At 47.5% G+C, this 25,424-nt stretch overlaps 2 protein-coding genes across 13 annotated transcripts in view; both read left to right on the top strand.

Annotated features, from left to right (window-relative positions):
• sipa1 (signal-induced proliferation-associated 1) overlaps positions 1-12,008 on the top strand; it is a 35,765-nt gene extending 23,757 nt beyond the window's left edge. For 3 of the 9 annotated variants that reach the window (XM_076031522.1, XM_076031519.1, XM_076031520.1), the window contains 10 exons: positions 370-527; positions 741-1,356; positions 1,479-1,753; positions 2,354-2,740; positions 3,873-3,987; positions 4,096-4,222; positions 5,668-5,766; positions 6,420-6,486; positions 7,349-7,466; positions 8,980-12,008. In XM_076031522.1, coding sequence (XP_075887637.1) covers positions 370-527; positions 741-1,356; positions 1,479-1,753; positions 2,354-2,740; positions 3,873-3,987; positions 4,096-4,222; positions 5,668-5,766; positions 6,420-6,486; positions 7,349-7,466; positions 8,980-9,123 — 2,106 coding nt within the window. In that variant the 3' untranslated portion in view covers positions 9,124-12,008. Of the gene's footprint in view, positions 1-369; positions 528-740; positions 1,357-1,478; positions 1,754-2,353; positions 2,741-3,872; positions 3,988-4,095; positions 4,223-5,667; positions 5,767-6,419; positions 6,487-7,348; positions 7,467-8,008; positions 8,156-8,979 lie in introns of those variants that run through there. The other 6 variants (XR_012927320.1, XR_012927321.1, XR_012927322.1 and 3 more) reach the window with 6 other exon arrangements.
• An 895-nt stretch (positions 12,009-12,903) lies between these two features.
• Positions 12,904-25,424, top strand: part of LOC142891769 (sodium/potassium/calcium exchanger 3) — a 23,226-nt gene continuing 10,705 nt past the window's right edge. The window contains exons 1-3 of one of the 4 annotated variants that reach the window (XM_076031580.1): positions 12,904-13,253; positions 16,849-17,108; positions 22,361-22,474. In XM_076031580.1, the coding sequence (XP_075887695.1) occupies positions 16,982-17,108; positions 22,361-22,474 (241 nt within the window). In that variant the 5' untranslated portion in view covers positions 12,904-13,253; positions 16,849-16,981. The other 3 variants (XM_076031581.1, XM_076031582.1, XM_076031579.1) reach the window with 3 other exon arrangements.

The raw sequence follows: 25,424 nt of genomic DNA on the forward strand, positions 1-25,424 counted from the left end.
CGTCTAGTTTCAGTTCTTGTTTTGTAGTTCTGGGCCCTCAGAGTCCTGCTGGTATTGAGTAATTCCCAACACCAGCAGCACAAACACGTTGATGATTCTCTGATGAAACCCAGGACAGCTTCACCGGAGCTTTGATGTTGTACCCAGTGACCATAAAAAAGAAGAAAAAAATCCATTCAGTGTAACAACAAACTACAATCTAAGACCAGTTCACCTTTATTGACATGCAAAGCTCTGAAAAAGCTGGACTGGCTCTCTTGTCACCGGACCATAACTAACCAGTGTGGCCTGTGTTTTTGCCCTGTCTCTGTGTGTGTGTGTGTGTGTGTGTGTGTGTGTGTGTGTGTGTGTGTGTGTGTCAACCATCAGTTGCTGAGGAAGCGACACATCGGTAACGACATCGTGACAATCGTGTTCCAGGAGCCGGGCGCGCTGCCCTTCACTCCAAAGTCCATCCGCTCGCACTTCCAGCACGTCTTCATCATCGTCCAGGTCCACGAGCCCTGCACCGACAAAACCCATTACAGGTCCGTTAACGCTCGTTCTTCTCTCGGCCTGAGGCTCACACACAGTAATCACTGAGGAAGACTGTCGTTTCCCCACCGGCGCATCGGAATCAGTACAAATGTTTGTAATTCCGCAGAGCATTTCTCACAGCTTGGGCGGAAAGTCTCCACGGTAACTCCTCCCTCCAACTCTCCATCTCACCCTGTCACTCCTCTTCCCTCTCTGCCTGGCAGGGTGGCGGTGACTCGCTCTAAGGACATCCCATTATTCGGCCCGCTCTTCCCCAAGGGCGCACGCTTCCCTCGCTCGCCGGCCTTCCGGGACTTCCTCCTGGCCAAGGCGGTCAACGCCGAGAACGCAGCGGAGAAGTCGGAGAAGTTCCGCTCGATGGCCACGCGCACGCGGCAGGAGTACCTGAAGGACCTGGCCGAGAACTACGTCACCACCACGCCCATCGACTCCTCCACCAAGTTCCCGCTGCTCTCGCTGGGCAGCAAGCGCAAGGACAAGCTGAAGGGCGCCAAGGGGGCGGAGCTCCACAGCGCCGGGGCGCTGGTCTGGGCCGTGATGGTCAGCCGGGGCGCCGGCGAGGAGGAGGGCGGGGCCGGGGAGCTCCGCCTCCCCTGCCTGCTGGGCGTCTCGGCCGAGTCGGTGGTGCTCATCGAGAGGTGCACGCGCCGGGTGGTGTTCAACTGCTCCTGCCGGGACGTGGTGGGCTGGAAGGCGGTGCTGGAGGCCAAGGAGGGCGGCCCCTCCCTGGACATCTTCTACGAGCGCGGGGAGTCGGTGTCGGTGAGCGTGGCGGAGAGCCAGGCCGAGGACATCCGAGAGGTGGTGCAGAGGTTGGAGGTGGGTGGCCGCCGCCCCGGAGCAGAATCTCTGTTTTTGTACAAGGTGCAAAGGGCTCGATCTTCTCTTCCTCCTCCTCCTCCTCCTCCACCTCCCCCTCCTCCCCCTCCTCCTCCCTGCAGCTGGTCACCCGAGGCTGCGAGGCCTTCGAGGTCACCCCCCTGCGCGACGGCGTGGGCCAGCCGGGCTTCCTGATGAACGAGGAGGGCTTCGTGACGGAGCTGCAGCGCTTCTGCTACGCCGAGAGCGGCGGCCTGCAGCTGTGGGCCCGCGTGGTTCGCCTGTGCGGACACCCGCTGGTGCACCTGAGCGCCGAGGAGAGGAGCCGCTTGCTGCGCACGGCGCACAAGATCCACATCACCGTCATCCCGCCGGACGAGAACGGGAAGCCTCGCAGGTGGGTGGGGCCGCAGGAGTAGAACCCAGAAAAAGTGGGGGGAGGTTGATCTCCGTCCGCTGACAGCCTGCAGTCACTGCCACAGCAGCTGGCCAGCGACCAATCAATGCCTCTAATGATCTCTAATCACTCTGGCACAGGCGCTCCCACTTTTCCCAGCACAGCCTCTGTTCAGCTGACGTGCCAACCAGCTGTGGACAGAGTGCCTGCAAAGAATAAAATGAAGCTGGGCACGTCTGCAGGGTCCAGACTCCAGAGCTGCATTTGAGAATCTGGCTGCAGGAGAGAGAGACAGACAGACACCAACCCCCCCCACCACCACCCCCCATGCCCTGATTTATTCATTTGATTTTATTTGATTTTATTTCACTTTATTTCCCTTCTGCTGGCGCTGCTCTGAAACAACAAAGCACAAAATTGTCACAACGACATCCCGCTGCTCGCCGGTGCTGTGGGAGCGAGTTGATTTTTAAAAGGCACATAATAGAGACTTAAACAAATCCGTTGATTCCTCCCACGTCTCCCCTTCCACACTGATTTATGACTCATAGAAAGAAAAAAGCGGCCAAGAGAAACGTCGTCTTGTCTTTCGCTCTGCAGAAGTTTCTCGGAGCTTTACCAAAAAGCCATCAAGGACGCCGAGTGCAAGCCCGGCGAGGATCAGTCCGGAGAGGCCTGGGTGCTGGACGACAGGGAGGAGGAGGAGGAAGGACAAGAGGAGGAGGCGGAGGAGGAGCAGCAGCAGGAGCAGGAGGAGGAGAGGCTGAAGGCGGCGGTGACGGCCGAGGACGGAGAGGGCGACGGGCAGCCGAGCGACGGAGGGCGCGGCGAGCGGAGCCTGGGCTCGCTCCTCACGCCGCCCAGCCTGCCTCTGCTGCGGGCCACCTCGCTGCAGGACCAGCCCACCAATCAGAGCCAGCAGGACACTCAGCGGACGCGCAGCTGCTCCCTGGAGCGCCGGCCGTCCTTGCGGGAGGCGTGTGACGGGTGAGTGTGCTCCTGCTCCTTTACTCCAGCTTTTCTAGGCGGTAAGAAATGAGCCGGGGCGAGGAGGGGAGCGGCACCGGCAAAGTGGCCGGCGAGCAGGTGAGAGGGCTCCTCTGCGTTCACGGCTGAAAATAATCCCCAGACGGAAGCTGAGTCATCACGGTTTAATCTCCGAGTCACTGCGTCACTTTTCCTGCGGAAGGACGCGGCAAGGAGAGAGGACGGCGGCCGCTGCGGCACACAGCCGTTAAGTTAATGCAAAAGTGTGAAATTGTTTTATTCTCACATTTTAGAGGAAACCGTCCTAAATACCAACAAAAAAAAGAAACTAGTTAAAGGTCCAGTGTGTACAATTTGGTAAAAAAAAAAAAAAGAAGAAACACATACACCCCATAAATACATTAATGAAAGTGTAGTCACAGTACAATAAAAGTAATGTGGTCGTCCTCCCCTTAGAGTGCTTCTCACATAATAAGAATATACATAGAGCACTAAGGGTCTTGCTCCTTGCTGCCATCTTGCACGAGCATTTTCTAAGGAAGTCCACCTGATAGTGAACTTAATATGAGACGCACTGTCAGACGGGCTTCTTTGGGCTTCCTTAAAAACTGTACTCACTGAAACTTTAATAGTAACAATTGAACTTGTGCATCCTAAGGCGTTACTCGCTTTTATGGTTCCAATGTCTCCTGATCTTTGTGAGCTCAGTCTTGTTGATGGTCTGATGCAGAACTCCACACCGCCTGCCACCACCTCCACCTCCACTCACTCCCCCGACAGCTCTCAAAGAGCAGGAAATTGCAAAGGAAATGCCGACAGCGAACACACGCAGCTCTGCCACTGGCCCGGGTGAAAATGGCCACAAGTTATTCTATTATAGTGTTTTAATCTCTATGCTGCTTGACACATGGAAACTTTTATCACATCAGAATCTGAACCACTGGTGATGCGACTTATCAAAGTCTCCCAGGCGACCTTCACTTTTAATAAAGTGGTAGCATCCGTTCTCTGTGTGTGTGTGTGTGTGTGTGTGTGTGTGTGTGTGTGTGTGTGTGTGTGTGTGTGTGTTTTGGGGGGGGGGTCTTTGACCTCTTTGTCGTCGCCGCCAACTCGTCTCTCCCTCTTTCTCCAGGCACATCTACGACAACGTGGGCCACCACATCTACGAGAACATGGGCGAGCTGGGGGACGCCACCCCGGACCTGATCCTGGCCGTCAAGCCCAAGGTTCCGGTGGAGGAGGAGCAGGTGAGGGGCTGAGCCGCGCCGCCCTGTGGCTGCTGGAGCCCCCCGCCCCCCCGCTAGTGCCCCTCTGTGACTCAGTCGTTTCTCTTCCCTTCTGCTCCGCCTCCTCAGTTCATCGGGGCCGAGTTCGGTGACGATGACAAAGCTTCTGCCAGCGACTCCTCGTCCCGGCTGTCATGTGTGGACCGAGCAGAGAGAAACTCACGCGCCCTGAGCCTCCATAACTCCATCACCAAGAGTAGGTCCCTCTTAGTTTGTGATCCACTCTGCCTGCCAACAGTCCACTTGAAGGTCCTGTGTTGTCCAACATTCACATAACGAGTGCCTCGTCTGTCAGTTCAGTGGGTCCGTTACTTTGGTTGCTTTTTCCACTTTGACGTACAGAAGCTTTGTGATAACACAATTTTAGAAATGAATCCCTTGTGATGTCACAATAATAAATGGCTAGCATACATAGTGTTGATAGGTAACAGCTGCAACTGCAAACAGAGGGCTAAATATGCTGTTTTCAAGTGATCAGAGTTGTTGTTTTTTTGAGAATTAATCGTGTGAGGCTCATTCGGTCACAACAACAACATTCAAAAAATAACATGAGACTTTTACTGCAAAAAAGAGACGTGGGCATGACTTAGGGGACAAGAGGTCAACCAAGTTGACACAGAGGTGCTGTGACCCCGAACAAAGCTGCCTCCTCCCGCACAAAACTGCCACGGCCCCTCAGATGCCAAATTGGAACAGTTACACATGTTCGCCCATCATCTCTGCCTGATTTAATTCCTCCTCCCCCCGCAGATTGTTTCCTCCTTAAAGCCCCCTCCACATTTACCCTCCCTCTGCACCCCACTGCATCCCCTTTGTCCCTCCTCTTTCATCCACGCAGGCCTCTATCCCGCTAATCTAATATCACCCCTGCTCTGCTGCCACCCCCTGCCAGGACTGGAATAAAAGGGGGACAGATGGGTTGTGGGAGGGGTGGAGTTTTAGGCAGCCCCAAATCAAGGAGCCCCTCTTTGCACCATCTGCTGTGCCTCTGTCCAGACGATGAAACTCATCATTTAGCTGCCATAAGAGCTCATCCCCTCGTCAGAGGAGCCGGTTTCGGTGGCACCCCTGAACCTCGGCTTGCCCGACACGACATCTGCGGGATGCTGTTCTGCATCACAGCCCGTTAGAAATAAATAAATAAATAAATAGATTCCAGTTTCTGACATCCGTTATGAAGTAAATTAATGACTGCAGCGTCCCAAGTGCAACTGTCATAAATCTAATTGATCTGTTGTATTTATCGCTGATTCAACCTGCGATTTATCATCAAGCACAACCATGTTGTTCAAGGTATTTTTAGTCGTCGCTGCGTATTTACTGGGCACCGACAAAAACCGGTGATGTGAAGCCTGCAGGCAGGAATCAAAACACTTCCTGCATCTGCCTTAGTGCGCTGAGCCACGTGTGCAGCCTTGAAACAGCGGCGCCCCCTAGTGGCGGTCCTGTTGCACAGCCGGCCCGGAAAAGAACCCAGCGAGTGACCTTGTTTTGTCTTCTTGCAGTCACGCGCACGACACGTCACGATAGGAACGATGCACGCGGAGAGTTTGATCTCGAGAGGGTTTAGCGGTTGAAAAGGTTTTGATATTCTGCATCCGCAGCTGAAGTCTGTCGCTGCTCCTCGTGTCTTGTTTCCAGTTCTGTCAGAGACGACCGACTCCACTGAGGAGGAATGGCAGTCCATCGCCGACCTGGCCACAGCCTGCCGCAGCATCCTGGAGGCCTTGTCTCGAGAAGGTGAGGACCAGTCGATCCATGCACACCACCTTTTCTGCTTCAACATTCTGCTTTATTTTTTTTTAATATTGAATAAATCTTATAATAATATCAGAATCCGCTGAATACCGGTGGCACCCGGGTGCCATTTGCAGTCAAATGATTTATTGTGTTGCAGACTTTTAACATAAAAAGAACCCACAATGATGCTGAGACACAAGTATGAGTGATAATGTGTGGCTGGACTTATGGCAACATCCTTATTTTGAGGCTTTCTGCACATTGAGGATCCTTTTTGCGCCATTTTCATTTGTTACATTAACAAAGCACACAGTCACATTGAGAAAGACATCAGAACACTTTCAGCCTTGTGGACAGTGACTCCAGTCCTGGACGCCATCCAAAGCCAACTGTGAGCCGGTCCTCATTACTCAAGAGCTGTGTCTGACCTCTGTGACGCCCCAGTGACTGGACAGGAGTAAATTCTTCTAGTCTCGTTTTACTAAGAGTCTTTTTTGAAAACAGCTCCGGCCATTGAGTTGATGGTCAGATGTGGGTGCAATGCTCGGCTACCTTCAAAGTTCTAACTGTGTTTGTTTGTCTGTCATGAGTGTGACTGTCAGTCAGGAAGTGTCTTTAAATGCTGAAGATGTGGCTGATGTTCCCTCCTACAGACCGTAAAGCCGCAGACCCTTCCCAAGCTGGAGACCAGACAGACGGCAAGCTGAAAGACAAGGACGGGTGAGTTCACTGTCGCTGCAACTGTCAGTCCTGTTGACTAGTTTTGAGACTAGAATCGCCCCGCAGATTGCTTCACTCTACATCCTCGTCTTTATTCTCTATCAGTGGTTTAGACGTGGCATCACGACAGCCTGAGTCACAAAGAGGCCCGTGGTGGTGCTGACTCAGTGCTGCAGACTCTGGGACTCAGGCTTACGCGCCGCGTCTGATTCATTGTCATTGTTTCTTTTTCGTCATCATCTCTATAGAACTCCCACTGGCATTGATTTAGCTTTATCCTGTAACACTCCCCCCCCCCCTCCTCCCTCACACACACACACACACACACACACACACACACCTCTCACTCCCCTCCGCTGCATCCGGCCAATCAGTGTGCACAGAGGTGTTGATGGGAAAAACTAAAATGAAATCAGCGAATGAGTCAAAAATAAAATAAAATAAAGTATTAGTCAACAGCAGCATGACGTCTGTTCTGTTCATCCACCCACTTTCCGTTTGAGGTCAGCGCAGATGACTGCTTCACCCACCAGGGTTTATCTCCTCTCGCCATCCAAACTCTTTGATTACAGTGAATCAACATATTTCAAAAACTACCATCACATCCTGTTAGTTTCTGTGTAAATTATGTAAAAAAAATAAAAAAAATGCAGATAATCCCATTGGTGAAATGAACTAATCACTGAGCGTGAAATTCAGCTAAATTGAATTAGCAATTTGTAGCACAAATAAAGTGGCGACGGCAGGAAAACAGATGCAGACACATTAGCACAGGGCCATGACACAGTTTGCAGAACAGCTGCACTTTTTCTTATCCGTCGATCATAATTGCATTTTTTTTTTTGTCTGTTTCAAATGTCAGTGGCCTGTGTGCTGATGTTGTGGCCTCTCTCGCTTGCAGTGACTCTCCAGGCCACCTGGAGGAGAAGGTTTCGCAGCTGGAATCCATGCTGAGGAAGCTGCAGGATGACCTGCAAAAGGTGCTCTGACTTGAATGAATGTTGTCCTCCACTGAAAAAAGTGTGGGGAAAAAAAACAAAAAAAAACTTTTTTTTAATGATCTCCACAGGAGAGTCAGCAGTAGGAAAGTATTTTTTAAAAGGCCTCTGTAGCTGGAGCGAGACAATTTGTATTTTCTGATGCAGCTCTTTCTTTGTTTACTTGCACAAATCCTCCCAGCACTCAGTAATCTCAAGTCACGGCTGACTCCCAGTGGAGGAGGATTGAAAACATCAAGAACACCTTAATTTATCTCTTGCTTCCCTGTAAATTTGTACATTATCAGATTCCTTCAATGTTGCGCCTTTTTTTTTTTCATTTTGCAAAGAAAAAAACTGTTTATGGAAACTGTCTCTGTGCTTTTGCCAACACTTTCTTCCTTTCATATGTCTGTGTTGCTGTGTTTCATGTGCATGTGAATGTTGAAAGAGAGCTCTGTCTTGAAACCACGACTTATTCTTGACCTCAGAAACAGCCACTTGACAAAAACACTTCCCAACACAAGGTCCACTTGTGTTTCAAGGTCCGCTTGTGAAGCTTTAAACACGTCTTACGGCCTCCTGATACCGTGGAGTCAATCTGCAACAGACTGCTGGACCTTGTGTTGAGGATTGATGGTCAGTTTGTGTCTCTGTTTGTACAAAGTGATATAAAATATTTCTTCCCATGATGTGATGATCCCATTGATTTTCTGTTTATTTTCAAAGTCATGGATAGTCGCACGTTAAAGATTTCCTTCCTTAACGTCCTCAGCTTTGATTTGTGATGTTGCGGATGAATCTATTAATTCTATATATATATATATATACATAAAAAAAAAGGTTGTAATACCAAATTGCTGCTGGAACGACTATTTTGCTAATTGTAATAATTAAGTATTTTGGATCTGGATCTTTGGCTCCATCTTTTACATTTTTGTAGTCATAAGTTCTACACAGTCGTCTTGTGTCTTCACTTTTTCTGACTTTGTTAGTGTTATTATTATTTTCCCTCTCAGTCTTACTGCCCACTAAGCAGCTAGGCCTCCGTCATTGAAGGTCCCACATTATGTTGAACAGTAATGCGTCTCAAACCTGCCACCAAACTCCCTTGCTTGCTCCACTTTTCTTCCTTTGTGACGTCATAAAGGGCCTGTTTGAGGTAGGCTGTAAACACAGGGCTAATCTCGTGAGGCTGCTAAGTCCAAGATGAAAACTAAGATCTAGAAAAAACAAGAACAATGTGGAACCTTTGAGCATTGGAGCTTCTCTTGTTCTCAGTCAAGGTGACTGACAAACTCCCTTTTTCCTGCTCTGCGGCGTAAAGTGTTTCTCTCCGCTGTGTGTGTACTCTGTACATCAAGCTTTGGTTTGTGCACTGCCGTCGGGTTTTTTTTTTATTTTATTTTTTTTAAAAACCTGTTGCTCTTCCTCCTCCTCCTCATCCTCCCTCCGTTCCTGCCACAGCGATCTGAGCGACGGCCCTTGTCTTTGTTGTGTGTGGTGTGTCTTGCAGGAGAAGGAAGACAAGGCGGTGCTGCAGGCCGAGGTGCAGAGCCTCCGGCAGAACAACCAGCGGCTGCAGGAGGAGTCGCAGAGCACGGTGGCTCGCCTCATCAAAGTCACAGAGCTGCTGTGCAACGTCAACAAGCCCTGTTAGCCGCCGCCACAGCAGCAGCAGCAGCAGCAGCAGCAGCAGCAGCAGCAGCAGCAGCACTGCGCACAAAAAAAACAAAATAAAACAATCCCGACTGTGCGGACGGGCAGATGCAGAGCCGCACGACGCGCTCGTACGCCCAGTTTCTTTCGTCTGTGAATGAGCAGACGCATACACACGCATATTCCCTTCACATCTGCAGTTCACCGCGGCCTCGAGCCTGAATCCTGGAGCCGCTGGTTGGTGAGGAAGTATGCAAGTGAGCACCAGACACATTTCCATCGTCCCACCACCCACTGGAGCAGCACGCAGGTCTCATGTGTGGCAGTGCAGTGCCAGAGTGCTTCTCTCTCGTGCGTGTGATGCAACATGTGTGTGGACGCCTGCGTGTGTATGTGTGTGCATCTCCTACTGTACACTGCTTCAGATACTTGACAAACTGGACTGAGAAGCATTGCAAAAAAAAAATTGCTTCAGTTAAGACTTAAGAGGCACAGGTTAGCATGTTTGGTGAAATTGACTAAAAGTGTGTACATATATATGTACACACTTTGATGTGTGTGTATATATGTGTACATATATATATATATATATACACACACACACACACACATATATATACATATATATATATATATATATGTGTGTGTGTGTGTGTATATATATGTATATACATATATATATGTATATACATACATATATATATACATAAAAAAGACATATGAGCAGTTATATGTGTGATTAGTAGTTCTCTCAGCCAGAAGGTGTTGAGAAGGTAGTTCTGCCAGCACTGACTGTGTGGGAGGCCTGAATGAATGAAAGGGAAGACGACAAAGGCAAGTAGTCCCTGGGCTTGTAGACGTACTGTATTTAAAATGGGTGATGACACGCTTTATTTATTAAAAACAGAAACAAAAAAACTGGAAGTGCCCACCCCCCCACCCAAAAAAAAAAAAAAATAGACAAAAAAAAACAACAACATGAGCATGCTTATTTCTGATGGAGGTGTGAATGAAGAAGATGTGGAAGCGCTGGTGAACATGGGTCTTACCTCTCCTGGAGACACAAACGATGGCAGGAGAGCTTCTCCTTCCTCTGTGGTGGCCTGTAGCTGTTTCCTTCTAACCTCACTATTGTAGCAGCCATACTGTAGAAGATCTCCTCCTGCTGGCCTGAACCACTATAAACGCCCAGAAAGGCAGCTTTCGTTCTCTTTTTGTTTCAGCTGGCGAAATAGCTTTAGGTGTCCAGTTCCACCACCTTGAAGTCATAGCAAGAAACAGAAAACTGTTTTGGTCAATGTTTCCGTTTTTTTATTATTATTTTTATTATTTTATTTTGAAGTGACTTGTAGTTAACTGTTTCCTCGGCTCTTGAGTGGTAGGTGATCCCTTGCCGTGTGAGCGATTGTCCCTCTCTGTCGTTCTTGCACATGCCCTTCTTTTTTTTACTATTATTATTATTATTTATTTTTGTTTTCAAAAGCAAGCACTGGACTCTAGATCGATTGCTCTAGATCAGATTGTGTGACAACATCTCACTCCCCCTGCCGTCATGTTACCTCACGTGTTTCCTGTGTCGATAAACGATGGCACTTGAGAGCGACTCACACATTCAGAGGAGGTGGACTGCTTCTCCTCAGTGCCAACAAGGGAATAAAAAAAAAAAAAAAAAAAAAGCCGAGGCAGCTCTCCGCAATCCTGCAGAAACAACCATGAACTGACTCCGAGGAACTTGAGGAAAAAAACACCCCCACAGAGACGAAGGGATGCCAAACGTTCACCGGTCGGGCACTCAGACTCTGCCGTTTCTTGTACAAACTCCCTCTTGTAATTTTATTTTAGAGTCACTGTGAATACCTGGTACCAGCATATTAAAATACAGTATATACAGATTAAATTATGAAACTTTATCAGTATGTGAAGATACTGTATGTACAGCCAAACTGTTCCATGTTCCCTAGTGTGTTGGGGTTGTGTGCGCCCTCCTTTTTGCAGGACCGTTATGCAGACGAGTGTGGCGTCAGCCGTGGCCGTGCAGCTGCTGCGAGAAGACCCGTTCGACTGTGTCCTGTATAGTTCTTTTAGATTGTAGGAGGCTTGTGAAGCATGAGAATGTGCCAAGCAACTTCCAAGCCCCCCGCCCTCTTTATGTGTGTATGTATAAAATTGTAACTTATTAATCATGCAAATGTGGATTTTTCTTGTAGCTGTTCAAACTAGAGGGGAAGGGGGCGGGGGGGGTAATGTGAAATATGGAAGGAAAGGAAAGGCGGGCTCGGTCGGAATCCTTTTTTTCCCCCCCTTTTCTTTTTTTAAATTGTCGAGAGCAAACAGTGATTATGACATGACAAAATGCTATCTGCAAATCTTGCTTAATGTGACTCTTATTCTGGTGTTGAGCTATTTCAGCTCGAGCTCGTACATATTTAATAAGGTCTTAAAACGCCATTAGGTACGCCTTAATGAGTGAAAGTCCTCTTTCAGAACGGATGGATAAACTGGTCACGCTGGTGTTCTGTGAAGGCTTATTTCTCTGTCTTTGTGCCTACCTGAAGAAGTAATGTATGTTACACCGAGCATAGTGACCTCATTTCTTTGTCTTTGGTTGCGCTCGCTGACGTTCGCTTTTCTCCCTCCGTGGCGGATGAGTCGATGCTCCGACGGGTCGTCGCAACATCTGGCCTTCCATCCGCCACGGGGAAGAGCGAAGGAACATCACCGAGGAGCACGTGATCCGGAAAGACGGAACGTATCGCTGACTGATGTGTGTGGTTGGTCTGAGGCGTCGCTGGAAGCTCAGTGGGTTGCACAGATTGTTGAAAGGCTCAGAGTGTTAAATATCTGAATTTTGAAAGCGAATTAAAAAGAAAAAGGTGCTTAAACTAACTGATGATGATTCTCGGTTTAAATGCCTTCTTTATAATATGTATGTACAGTATATATATTTTTAAAAAGGGCCTTGTCCAAAGGAATGTGTTTGGTAGTATATGAGGTAAAACACTAAATATTGCAGGGAGAATGCTCGGGGTGAGTGTATAAAATAGAAAGAATAATTTGGACGTGGATAAATTAGGCCACATGATGAAATAGATGATGGGCGCTGCAGGCACTGCCGCAGAGAGTCAAGTCCTGATGATGTCATATCCTGGATGGATGAGCACAGGTGGGATTGAAACAGGCAGGCAGGAAAGAACAGGTCCCACGTCTCAGCTGATTTATTCCAGTGTTCAGTCAGACTGAGCTGCAGAGACCAGAGAGAAAATCAGCTCACAGAGAGAGAGAGAGAGAGAGAGAGAGTGGTGGTGGAGAGGGGGCAGGGGGGCAGGAAAACAGAGAGATGCTACCATAACTTCAGTCACAACAGGAACCTTGTGAGGCCTTAGAAAAAAAGAAGACCTTAGAATCGAGGGAGACCTGACCACACTCAGTTTCAGAAATGACTCAGAGGATTTTTCCACAGAAGAACTTGGGCTGACTGTAAATCCCCCCCCCATCATTGTTATCAAGTTTGTTTGTTTTTTTATGTTAAAATACACTTTAAAAACATTTCAGTCAGGATCACTTTGTCAAAATCAACATTGATTTTCACAGTTTGCACGAGTTACATTTGGTGGTGTGGTTGTTCGGGGACACCCAGCTTCCCAATTAAAATATACACCAGTCCAACTTCCTGCCACTTATTTGCAGAGTCCCTGGTGTAAATTAATCCTGAGGCTTAATTAATGTCAGCTGCTCCAAAATGCTCCCCAGGTATTTAAGACTTGAAATGGGAGCCGTCACGCTGCAGTGCAGAGCTGCTAAAATGCAAAGAAACGCTGCTACGTGCCATAAATCTAATATTTTGTGTCACTAAAACAACAACAACAACCTTTAATTCACAACATATTTGCAGCATTGGCCATCAGTACCCGACTGATGCATCACTGCACTGCTGCTGGAGGATTCTCACTGATCTTCCCGGAGGAATGCTGCTGATTTGAACGAGACGGGGCCACATCACAGTCTGCAGCGAGCGGCAAACAGAGACAGGCCGCATGACAAGAGCCCCCCCGGAGGACTTTAGGACGGTGTAAATTATTAGAGGACCGACTGCTTGCACGCCGGCGTCTCCCTGGATTGACGCAGCGTGAGGTAAGATACACAACGCTCGTCCCATGATCATAATAGAACGCGACAGCGGCTCACAAACATTTCCCAGGACTCGCTCCTCTGGAAGCCTTTCCTAAACATCAGCTGTAGAAAAAAAGCCCTTCATCTTGCCTGGCTTGACACAGGCAGGAGAAGTGATGACAACAACATGTCGGCCCATGTCTTTATTTGGGGTTGAGTCTTCACCGGGAGCCGTGTGTCACACACTGCTCAAGGGCTTAATGCTGCTTTGACTCATGCGTGTTCTGTAAATACAGTGGCCATGCACGGGTCGTGTGTGTGTGCGTGTGTGTGTGTGTGTGTGTGTGTGCGTATCCTCAGACTGCTGGTTTGAAAATGTATTTTTAATGGCCAGGGAATCTCCACAAAACAAACAGACCATTACTGCTGCCACCAAATAAGCCTTATGTAATTCAGGTCTGGCTTCTGTTGGTTCTTACCCGGTGTTGTGCAATGAAAAACATAAATGTTTTAAAGGCCCCGTATTAAATTTTTAAGTTTTGTTTTGGCCCCCTGTTGACAGCCTTTCAGACGCTCTTCTCCTTTGTGACATCACAGAGGAGCCGACTTAGTCGCACACACACACTTTCTGAAAAATCCACGCAGCTCAATGTTTTCTACTGCAAAATCCTGCACCATGTTAGACCTGTAAATCAACATCCTCCTGCACTGGAGTCAAGCTCCTTTTGGAAGCATCACGTGGAGGAATTCTGCTCCGTGTTGTTTGAAGCAAAGCTGGAATTTTGAATCAGAATCAGAATGGCCTTTACTGTCATCATGCAATGTATAACAAAAATAAATGATCTGACGGCGGCTCTAGAAAAGATGGCGAAGCCTCAACCAACCAGGTCGCCGGCTGGTAAACGATGAATCCTGTCAATCAGTAATGCAGGTCATGTGACAAGCCAAGGAGGTCAATGATAAACTCCTCCCGCTCATAATCCCTGCAGTTAAAGATTCAAGGGCGATAAAGACAATGACACCACTTACCGATTATGTAAGTGGTGTCACGGAGGAAACTTTAGTTTCTCTCTCTTGTTATTGAGCCAAAACCACTTGAGCTGTGCGCTTTTCTCCCTCTTTTTTTTTTTTGCCAAGAAATTTCTCAGGTTCTTGTAGTTTCTGGCGCACCCGTGGGATGGGTTACGAAGAGGCGGCGGCGGCGGCAGCACTGGTGCTTTTTTAATCTTCACTTCGACTCTGCAAGCTCTCTGTGTGCCAAGAAGTCTTTGTTCCCCAGAGGAGTCAGCGCAGCACTCATCTGCTCTTCTGTAACATTTTTTTATCGGAGACATGAAAAACACAAAGGGAAGCCGTGCGGAGCAAGCACAGCAAAAAAAAACTTTCCCCCTCTATCACAGTTTTCCGTGGCGTTTCAGTTCTTGTTTTCACTTTGCACACCTCCCTAAAAATGTTGAGCACAAAGTGTCATTTGATGTGACGCTGATCCAGGCTGTTCCGGACTGGAAGCAGCAGCCGTCTCGCCCTGAAGCCAAACGCCCGTGTGCTTGCAACGTGAAACACAGCAAAATTAAGAAGAAAAGTATTTCCTGGTAGTTCTGATCAGCGGGGTTCTCCCTCGTCGAGACCTTGAAGGCATCACGGGGAGTTTTTGACCACTCATCGCATGATTGGCTGAAGGTTTTTTTTTTTTTTTTTTTTTTTTGAAGCAGCAAGTCTTATAAACACTCCATTCTTACTGAGAGACTCTTGTTGCCAACCAAATGCCAAGAAAGTCGACTGAGTGAAACAAGTAATACATCCAGTGGGGACGCCGGGGCGGGAGAGACTGTTACCAAGTAAACAGGCTTGTAAATGAAGTGACTTTGCAAATGATTGATGAGGGAAGGTGCTAACGCTGGGGCTGCGTGCTGGAAGGACCCTCAGCACGCTCACGGCTCACCAGAGGTGTCAAAAATATTCACGTTCTGTACTTGAGTAAGTACGGATACTGTACTGTACTGACTCAACTCCTTCACTATGGCAAAAGTAAGAAAGTTCGGAAATTGACCTAAGTAAAAAAAGTAAAAATAAATGTTGCCCTTAATTGTACAATATATTTGTTGATAATTTTGCAAAAAAATGAAGAATTTCCCACAAAATAATCTGGGCTTTAACTGTCCTGAGGTCAGAGGTCAGAGGTCTACATGAGCCTCTGGATCAAAAGTGCATTTTTTTCTCTTTTAATTGCACCACAACCAAACAGTAATCAGTCATCGCTCTGACCAGTGAGTCATTATTGGATGTTTATACTTTCAATGACAACGACCAATGTTATTTTCTACATTTTTATTTTGCCCTGTACCGAAAACTAAACAGTGACCCCAGAGCCGTGGTCCTCTAAAAATAATCTCCCTCTAAAACATGATCTACTTTTATATTGAACTACACAACAGCAGCGTTCAAATGACTCCACTTCAAGCAACAAAAAACATCCATCCGTCCATTTTAAATACCCACTTCATAAGTGAATTAATTTGAACAAAATTTGTATCTTTTGAACGCTTCTAAGTACAAAAGTAACAAGCATGTTTACCAGTGTAAAATGTAGAAAGTACAGATAGTTGTGTGCAAATGATAGGAGTAAAAGCAACAAAGTACTTTGTTACTTCCCTCGTCTGCGGCTCACATTCTGGGGCCGAGCACTGAAAGCAGACACGACTGATAAGGTTCAATCTGAAGGCTCCTTGACCAAAATGTTATCAAACGATTATTTGCACCTCGAGTCGGTCAATGAACTCCCCAGAAATGATAACGGTCCAACCTTTACTTCTTTGTGCACGCTAGACGTACAACTTTTGCAAAGACTAACTCTGGACCCAGCCCGCAGTGCTGAGGTCACAGAGGGTCAGTGCCACTAGAGAGGGATCACAGGGGAGAAAATCAGTCCAGCGAGCCCCTGAGTTCTCATGGCTTTGAAGAAAGAAAGAAAGAAAGAAAAAAATCTCACTTGATTAGATATGTCCACATTTTGTGCACTGGGACGTGTGTTGTATACATTTCCCATCTTCCTGGTGAGCTGGATCAGGTGTTCCAACACCAAGTCAACACTAATCAGACATGGAAAATATGATGCAAGCTTTTCCGGCCTCCAATAAGGCTCCAAGTGGCTCCTCTTATTGAGCAGGGCGTGGATGACAGTGTGCACCTGGACATCTCTGACTATCTGCCACCATCCATCTCCATCCACCCAACCCCTGTCTTTTGTTTGTTTGTTTGTTTGATTGATTGATCCTGACCCTGCTATTGTCGCCCTCCGGTGGCCACTCGAGGGAGCAAGAGAGCGAGAGAGAGCGAGCGAGAGAGAGAGAGAGAGAGAGAGAGAGAGAGAGAGAGAGAGAGAGAGAGAGTGAGAGAGAGCGCATGTCACCTCCTGTTGCCGCACCGCCTCGCTGTGGGATCCGCTGCCTGCGACCTTTCAGCGCCCACTCGCTCGCTACGGTGCGTACCGGGTGCGCGGCGCAAACAAGCGGCACTGCGTCTGCGCTGAATCCGACGGAGGAAGAGAAACTCTCTCTCTCTCTCTCTCTCTCTCTCTCTCTCTCTCTCTCTCTCTCTCTCTCTCTCTCTCTCTCAGCCGCTCCTGGTGGATGAGACTTTGTTTCGGGACTGTCAGAGTGTGAGGAGAAGTGAGGAGGAGAAGAAACAAGTGTCGCGGAGGGAGGGAGAGCCAACGCATGCGTCCTGGAGGATATGTGGCCGGCTGAGGAATGAGAGCAGCAGCAGCAGCAGCAGCAGCGAGGCACCGGCGGCGGCGGCCCTTCCAGCGGTTCTGCTGCTGCGGCCTCGGGCTGCTCGCCGTCATCGGGCTCGCGCAGCTCAACCACCACGCGCCAGGTGAGACCTCAGACAGACGCACCTGCCGCGGCGACCGCGCGCAGACTCCTTCGATTGAGAGACGCTGGGAACTCGAGGTTGATGTGAATGTTTCAAAAGTCGACGCGATGCGGTTCATGTGTCTTGATTAAAAAACAAAGAGTAACTGCCTGACCATTGTGAGTCATAAAAAAAAAGTTAGCAACTGAACTGCAATTCCCCCCCCAAAACATCGACAATTCCAACATTTTTTTTTTTTTTTTTTTTTTTTTTTTTTGGAAAATGTTACTTTTGATCTGAACACTTTGTCCACTTAAACTGCTCCACCGAGGTCTTGGATATCCAGTCATTGCTTCATCTTCATTGGAACCGAGAACTGATAATATGTTGTGGCAGTCTTCTTCACATGAGCGTACGTCTGTAGGTTTAGGGGTAACAGGTGGCCAAACTGTGCACCACACAACTGAAAGGAGGCATCATTATTATTCTCATTATTGACACCAAACGACATGGAAAATGCCCGAGTTTGAGTCGAATTCCTGATCAATTGTGTTTCTGGCTGCTGAGTTGTTGTCATTACAATTTAGACACAAATGCTCACCTTGTCTGGACCTCTCAATTGTTTGCACAGCCATAAAGGTTGACAGGTTGCTCATGACATAAGCGAGGAGCAGAGATCCAATCAGTGTGGATATATTCAGTCTGAGCCCTGCTTGGATATTTCATTTGCACCTTTAAACAAGTGATTTTCCGTGTGGCAGTGCTGATCCCTTCCGAGGCGGCCCGGCCCATTTATTTCCTGCCACTGTGGCAAAATCAAATTGTTTAAGAGTTGTCTCAAGGAATTACTGCTAAATGAAGATTAACAGAAGAAAAATGAATTAAATCCATCATGGATGCTTTGCACCGGGTGCCATTTTATTCCATCTGCAACACAATCTCACCGTGCGCAGCAGCATCTGACAGACCTGACGGCTGCTTCCCGACCTGTTCTCATTAAAATAAAGTTGAAGCGGTGAGAGGACAGAATTGAGACAGATATTGCAATTTAAATGCGCATTTCCAGGCGTCTTCTCTGCTGGTTGAAGGAGGAAAAAAAAGGCAGCGAGCATGAAGAGCACCAACTGTCAGGACATCTTTGTTTTTTTTTATGTTGTTGTTCTTCTTGATGATTAGCGGAGTCTGAGACAGATCCTTCACCCTTTTATCTATCAGCATTGCACTTGAAAGGCAACACACACGCACACACACACACACACACACACACACACACACACACACACACACATCCTCTCCTGTTTCTCATTATCCTCCCATCACCTTGGCTGACGTGGTCACACACTGTCACACACAATCGTCAGCTGCCTCAGCTCCTGCTATGTACGTATTTATTTATATATTTACATTCCCTGTCATCCCTCTGTGCATCGTGACACGATAGGATTCCTGTTGTCCATTCCTGGAAGGAGTGAATTTCAGGATTTGCTAAAAAGGCGGTGCGCTGCTACTCCGTGGCAGCGGCCCTGTCGATCGAGCTCCTCGTTAATATTGATGTATCACCTTTAAAAATGGCAGAATGTTGTCGACCTGATGAGACTGGCAGTCGTTGCGAGGCAAACGGCTGTTCGGCTTTGCGTCGACGTGATTCGTTTTTCCGTGGATCAACGTCAACGTTCTGGCAAGAAATAGTGACGACTGGGGGGAGACCCACATGCAAATAAAAAAAAAATGGTGTTTGACGCTGAGAAGAAGAATACGGTTTTAAAACTGGATGGCAAAAAAATTTAAAGCGGCTCTGATGGCACTTAGAATGAAAAGCTGTTTCCTTCTGCCAATATTTCAGGCCCAACCTGCCAACCGAATGGTGAGCAGGATCGCTGCGTCTTATCGTGACTCCCTCCCGAGGCGTTTAACATCGAACAGATCCCCTTTTGTGTCCCGTGTTATGACTCCCTGACAGCGGGAAGGAAAGACTAAATCTCAGCCGTCACACAAACTTGAACACTTTTATGACGCACACCAAAAAAAGTTTCCACTGTGACAAAAATGAATGTCTTGGGAAGAAAAAAAAAAAGACTAAACAAAATATCGCAGGCCTGTCTCATGATGAACATCTGATACGGTTAATTTCTCACCCAGTGGGTTCTGATGTTTTCACTTCTCAGCATTGACTGAGGCCTTGTCTTTCAAGCTTAGAAAACAGCAACAAGAAGTTGCTTTTAGAAAACTGCCACCAGACCCTGCATCACCAGGACCAGGGACACTGCATCACCAGTCCTGGTGATGCAGTGTCCTGGTCCTGGTGATGCAGTGACTACTCCAGCACTGGATGCAGTGAATCCATGTAAGCACGCTTGCTGTGTGTTGCTATGCAGTCAGGTAGCAGATACTTCGACATGAGCCAAACAATGCAGTGTTGTTGAGGATGTTGTTTGGCTGGATCGTTAGAAAATCACTTGACTTCTGTCTTTGGACAATTTTCCGACTCCCCGAAGCAGCGGATACATCAATTTGAATCAGTGCAACCTCCTGATTAACGGAAAACCAAACGATTTCTCTCTTTTGGCAAGTTTCTCTCTTTGCTCTTGTGTTTTCTCACGCTAATCCCCAACATGATGTCATATGATGCTAAAGATTGACCTTTTTCAAGACGAACAAAGTCCAGGTCTAGAATGATGACATCAGCTGGTCCGCTCCATTTTGACCGAGGATCTGCGGTCTGCTTTTGTTTCCACGGTGAACCCTGTGTTGTCTGCACTCCCATTGTTTATATAACTGCGGTTTAAATCCCATTTAAGGTCATTTCAGATGTTCATCAGCTCTGTGTTTACCGCGTGGCCACGCTCGCGAGGCGTCTCGCCGTGAGTGTCAGCGGCGGACGGAGGGTCTCCTCTTACACACTGATACACAAACGCTGGTTTCAAGAAACAGCGTTTGCTTGTTGGCGTTGCGGCTGCAGGTGTTGTTGTGGTGGGACTCATGTGTGGTGGAGGCCGGTGAGGCTGTTTGGGGTGAGACCAGTGGAAGCCGGACTGTCAGGTGGCCGTGCGGTTGATGGGATCAGATGTCTTGTTGCTGCTCAAAGACGAGACGAGCGCTTTTATTCTTCACACCCCTCGCTTTTCCAAATGACCAACACGTCCTCCTGCGATCTGAAGATCAGAGTGATTTATTGCTATTTTTGCCCCGAATGACTCCGAATAAAGCCACAATTTTAGATGATGTGTGTAATACCCCGCGGACAACAGCAGAGACGTTTTAAATAACGCACAGTAAACATGATGGTGAGTCTCTGCAGCATGTCTGAGGAGGAATGTGGCCGCAGGATTAGTGTATTTCCACACAAACACCATTTTTCTTGTTCCATCAGTTTTGGTTACTGATCCCTCTGTGTTGCCTTTTTGCTCCCATGTTTACATTTTGAGCCTTTCTGCAAGAGTCCTGTTGAGAGAACCACCGCCTTTATTGGTCGAAGTTGGCGTCGATGGCACGAATCAGCAAAATTAACAGCAAGTCCTGGCCCAAATAGCAGACATTTGTGCGAGGATCACGGAAAGTGCGCCGCTTCGTGGTTTTTATGTCCCTGTAAAACAGTCTGGGCATTGATTTGAGGCGCACAGGGCTTAAAACTAAAGTGAAAGAAAGTGTGTCGTTGTATTTAACATTTTTAATGAGATTGTTAAATCTTACAAGCGTGACGTTTGCGTCGCCTTCCGTGTCCTTTGCCATTTTATTTCCCGCCACTGCCGAGCAGTTTCCAGGGAGAAGCGCTGTTTGGGTCTGAGAGGAAGACGCAGCTGACAAACAGAGAGCCAGTGGTTTATAATGTGTCTGTCTGCTCGGCTATCAACACAGAAACGCAAACATAGCAAATGCACTTCTTTGAAAAGTGTCAAGCTGACACTGTTTATAGTTGAGCAAAACATAAGTTGCTGGATTTCATTTATTCCTCCTCGCAGTTCTCAGGAAGGCTCCAGCAAACCTTTATTGTTTATCCTGTTTATTTATTATTATTATTATCTGACATGAGTCCCCAGTTAGGCTCCCAAGCTTCATCCCTCTGGGCTCTCAAACATGATCCATTTTAAGCATTAAAATTCATCAGTCTATTATTCTGGAATTTATGCCATCTGATTTTAGATAAATCTGAAATAGAAAACGACCTGGCAGGTTTTTTTTTTTTGTCCTTCTCGTCGAGGCAGAAAATAGGTGTGGGGAGATGTCTCCCGGCTGTGAGTGTGAAAACGGTTGCGAGGCGTCTGCTGCGGGAAACCAATTTGAATTTCATACGAGTGGAGCTCCTCTTGATGCCTCGACATGAAAGCCGCCGGGCGTCCGCTCCCCTCCACGGCCGCCCTTGTGAAATGAGCACGTTGAACAGTGAGGCAAAAAGGGGCGCGGCAGCGACCGGCAATCTCCAAGATGCATTAGTAGGTGTTTAGTACAGACTGGAATAGCGGCCTCACTATCGTCTGGCATTTGGAAATATCTCTCTGTGGGCGGTACGGGGGGGGGGGCGGTATCTTAGGGTTTTTTTTTTCCCCCCTCCTGTTGGACAGAGGCAGATCTACAGTATCTGCGGGGAGTTGCTCAGCTGTCTCCCTGGCGAAGCTGTAAAAACTGAGACCCGCTCAGAGATTAGCTGCGGAGGAGAGAACTACAGTAACATTTGCAGTGGCGAAGGCTCGGGACAGCTGGACGACCCGACGCTCTGCTGTTCGGCCAGGCCCGAAACCTGAAGCCACAGTCTGTTCGTCCCTCACCGCAGTCAAAAATAACTCTGGAGACAGTTGCACCAAGGATCGTGTGAGGGGCCCAAACAGTGCGCCGCCTGATGCTCTAAAGATAAATGAGCGTTTGCTTTTGTGTCAAAGCGAGAAATAACATGCAAAAGTTCAAAGGCGAGTGTTTTGCTTTGTTCATTTTAAACTGACATAAATCCAATAGAGAAGTTAAGTCAAAACAGGTGGATCAGCGGGGAAATGAGTGCTTTAATAAACCAAAATTCCTTTAAGATTAACATGCAAGGTTTTTCAGAGAATAGCTGCTTTTGACACTGTACTGTCCTGACCTGTTTATTTTCAGCTTCATTGATTAGTGAAAGAAAGCCAGTCAGTTATGGACCCCACATCCTCACAGCATGCCCAAATATTTTCTTTCTCTCTACAGTCAGTTAGGCCAGCTCCAAACCAGGCTGTTTTTTTTCAAATGTCTGTCTTCTCTCGGCTTTGTCTGTCTCTTCACTCACTGAGATGTTTTTATTTTTTTTTTAGCAGAAGCCGAGTCTCCTGGGCTCTGGCCAGGCGTGAACGATGGGATGCAGCGATGGACCCGCAGGCTGATGCACGACATGTCAGACAACCTGACCGAGGATCAGCCCCGAGCAGGTGAGTCACTGCCTGAAAAGTCTATCTATCTATCTATCTATCTATCTATACTGATTTGAACTGCATCGCCTAAATAACAGCGCCACTTGTTAGCAGGTGATGGTGATTTTCTAATTGCATCATCAGAAAGCCGAGTGTGTGATGTCATGACGTGTGTTGCGAGGAGCGAGACAGGAAGTAGAAGCAGGGATTTCTGCCTCTGCCCTGCAGGTGATCTAAAGGTCATGTGGACATGTTGGAGCTGAATAACTGGTGCAGATGCTGAGAACAGACTGTCAGCACTCCGTCATATTGGTTTTTCCTCTCAGCCGACTCTTTGTGACCTCCCTTCACTCATTTGCAATCTAAATGGTTTTAACATTCAAAAGGATTTTTTTTTTTTTGCATCGAAAACACAGAAACACAGAAAAACTGATGATTGATGATTGATCAGAAACCCCTCAGGTCTCTAGAAAACAGCATATTTAGCCCTCTGTTTACAGCCACCCACAAGCTTCCCGCTGAAACGGATGCATTTTGATTGAAGCAAGGTCTCCTCCAAAGGGTAAAATTGCTGTTGTTGTTCTCACCAACATGGGAGGGCTGTTAGTTTTCTCACTGAGATAGATGATTTATTGCACACTTTCTGAAAAATGCAGAAGTGATGCACCTCTCATTTCTGCGGCGTTTATTACGCATTACTGTGGGAAAACTTTAATGAAAGTGAATTTTGCATCTGGGACCTTGAAATTCTCACTGAGACTTGAGCAGCCAATCAACAGCCACAGTCACACCCTCTGTTTTTTTTTCACCGTCTGGTTCCTGGGCTGATTAACTTGCTGGCTTGCTGACATGAACCTAATTCATCACTGCTGACAGTTTGAAATTAAAAATTCAGACCAGAGAGGAAACCACTTTATCGTTGTGTGGGGAGATTCTCGCACATACACAAATAACACGGCTGTTAAATTAAAAAAAAAAATGTTCCGGCTGCGCATTATCTGTTTGGACCACCCGAGGGGTTCCCAGTGAGACGTTTGACTGGCTACCAACACATGGAAGCTAAAGAGCCTTTATGTATGACCTCTCTGCATGAGAGAAAACATGAAAAAATGCTGTCGTTCACACCACGTGTAAGAAACTCTGTCTTCTGATCCGAATGCAAGAGTTGAAAAAGACGAATCACATGCCCAAGAAACTCCTGCTGTGGACCAAGAACAACAGTGAGCAGCACTTACAAGAGTTCAGTGCTGTAAAGTGCAACGAGCTCCCAGAACTGTCAGATTCAATCAGCCGCGTTTGCTCCGATGCATCGTCTTCCTGACTCATTACGAGAACGGCATCATCAGGCTGCTCAGGCTTGTTGCCTCGATGGACTTGCTCTACACACTTGGTGTATTTTTGGGGGTGAAACCTCAGTTTCAGTTGGCACATGTGATCATCCCGTCAGAGAAAGAAGTTGCGCAGCTTGACACATGACAGTCACCAGCTGTCCTCCACACGTTCCTCCTCTGTGACCTCTTTTTTTCCATCCTTAACAGAAGATTGAGACTCAATTTGCTCCATTTGCTCTCCAGCTGCGCGTCGCCGCCGCCACACGATGACACACTTCACCTTTGTAGAGTTCCCGCTTTGCGAGCCGATCCCCCCTCATTATCGCTGGCGGACCCCGCGAGGAGCGGCTGACACTGGGGAGGGGAGACGAGGCGGGAACAAAAGCCAGGACAGGTAGCGGGTGAGCTCGGAGCTCGGCTCGCCGGCCTGCTGCCCAGCACGCCGCCTGACAGCGCTTACATAACCTGCGGTGTGATTAAAGAGCCGAGCTCGGGCCTCAGGGGGGCGCTGTCTTCCAGATTGCTGTGCCCTCTTCATCAGGCGGCGCGACCCTCCGAGCCTCCGCCGGCAGTGTTGCTAGGCAACTAAATGCAAAAATTTTGGGACCAAGACAATTCCCGTCTTTCAGGCGTTAAGAGTGCAAAGTGCTAAAAATAGAGCGAATGAGTGAGAGGGTGGCGAGGGTGATCTAATCCAAACCGTGAAGATGAAGCACACGGCTGCGGCTGTTATTATTAGTTGTTATGATGCTGTTTGTTTTGGCAGGCGGTGGCGGCCATTGGAGAATAGCATGTTTCCACTGCCATATTCCCGTTTATTTATTTATATTTTGTTTGATGGGAAAGTGTTGTGAAAGTCAGGCAGGAGAGACCTTTAATCAGAATGCAAAGAAAAGAGCAGTTAGCGTTCGTGGCGTAGCTGGGGTTCTGATTCAGGAGGGAGCGGCTCGGCCTCCTTCCTCTCACCGAGGTTCTTCAGAGTGTCTGAGAGTAAATATGAGTTGAGAGATGGATGCAAATCTGTGTTACCAAAAGCAAAAAAAGAAGTTAAAAGAAGATGGACTTCATTTCAAGGGGTTCAGCTGTAGAATAGTGCTGACTCTCAAACTTAAGCAATGTGCTTCCTTTGTTATGTTCAAAAAATCATGGTGTGCAGTTATATTTGGGAATTACGTCGGCAATTGAAAAAAAAAAAGGGGGGGGAAGAGCTGTGTATGTGCACATTGTATGTATGTGTATGTTTTTTTTTCCCACCTGACACCACACGTTGTGTAGCTGAAGATGAATAGTCGGCGGGCATTAATAAGCGTCGCTTCTGCCTGAGCCATTTTCAGTCAAATTAGGAATTTGTTTTTTCTTTCTTTGCTGTTTTATGACTGAAATAAACTAGACTAAAACTTTACATGTTTTTTTTTAATTTTTTTTTTATTTGAATTTTCTCTCCATGAGGAGCCGCCTCCTGTGCAGCAGCCGTGCTTCCAGGATGCCCGGGCTGCAGTTTGAAGCCCTGCACCCGTTTCATCAGCCATTCATTCAATCCGCCTCAAAGGGGAGCGAATCAAAGAGCCAACGCACGATTGAATATACATTACACACCTGGATGAAATATTTATCTTTTGGTTCTTTATTAAAAATGC

Source organism: Nelusetta ayraudi, unplaced genomic scaffold, assembly GCF_046127955.1.
Source record: "Nelusetta ayraudi isolate G7.1 ecotype Tasmania unplaced genomic scaffold, CSIRO-AGI_Nayr_v1 ptg000033l, whole genome shotgun sequence".
NCBI lineage: Eukaryota > Metazoa > Chordata > Actinopteri > Tetraodontiformes > Monacanthidae > Nelusetta > Nelusetta ayraudi.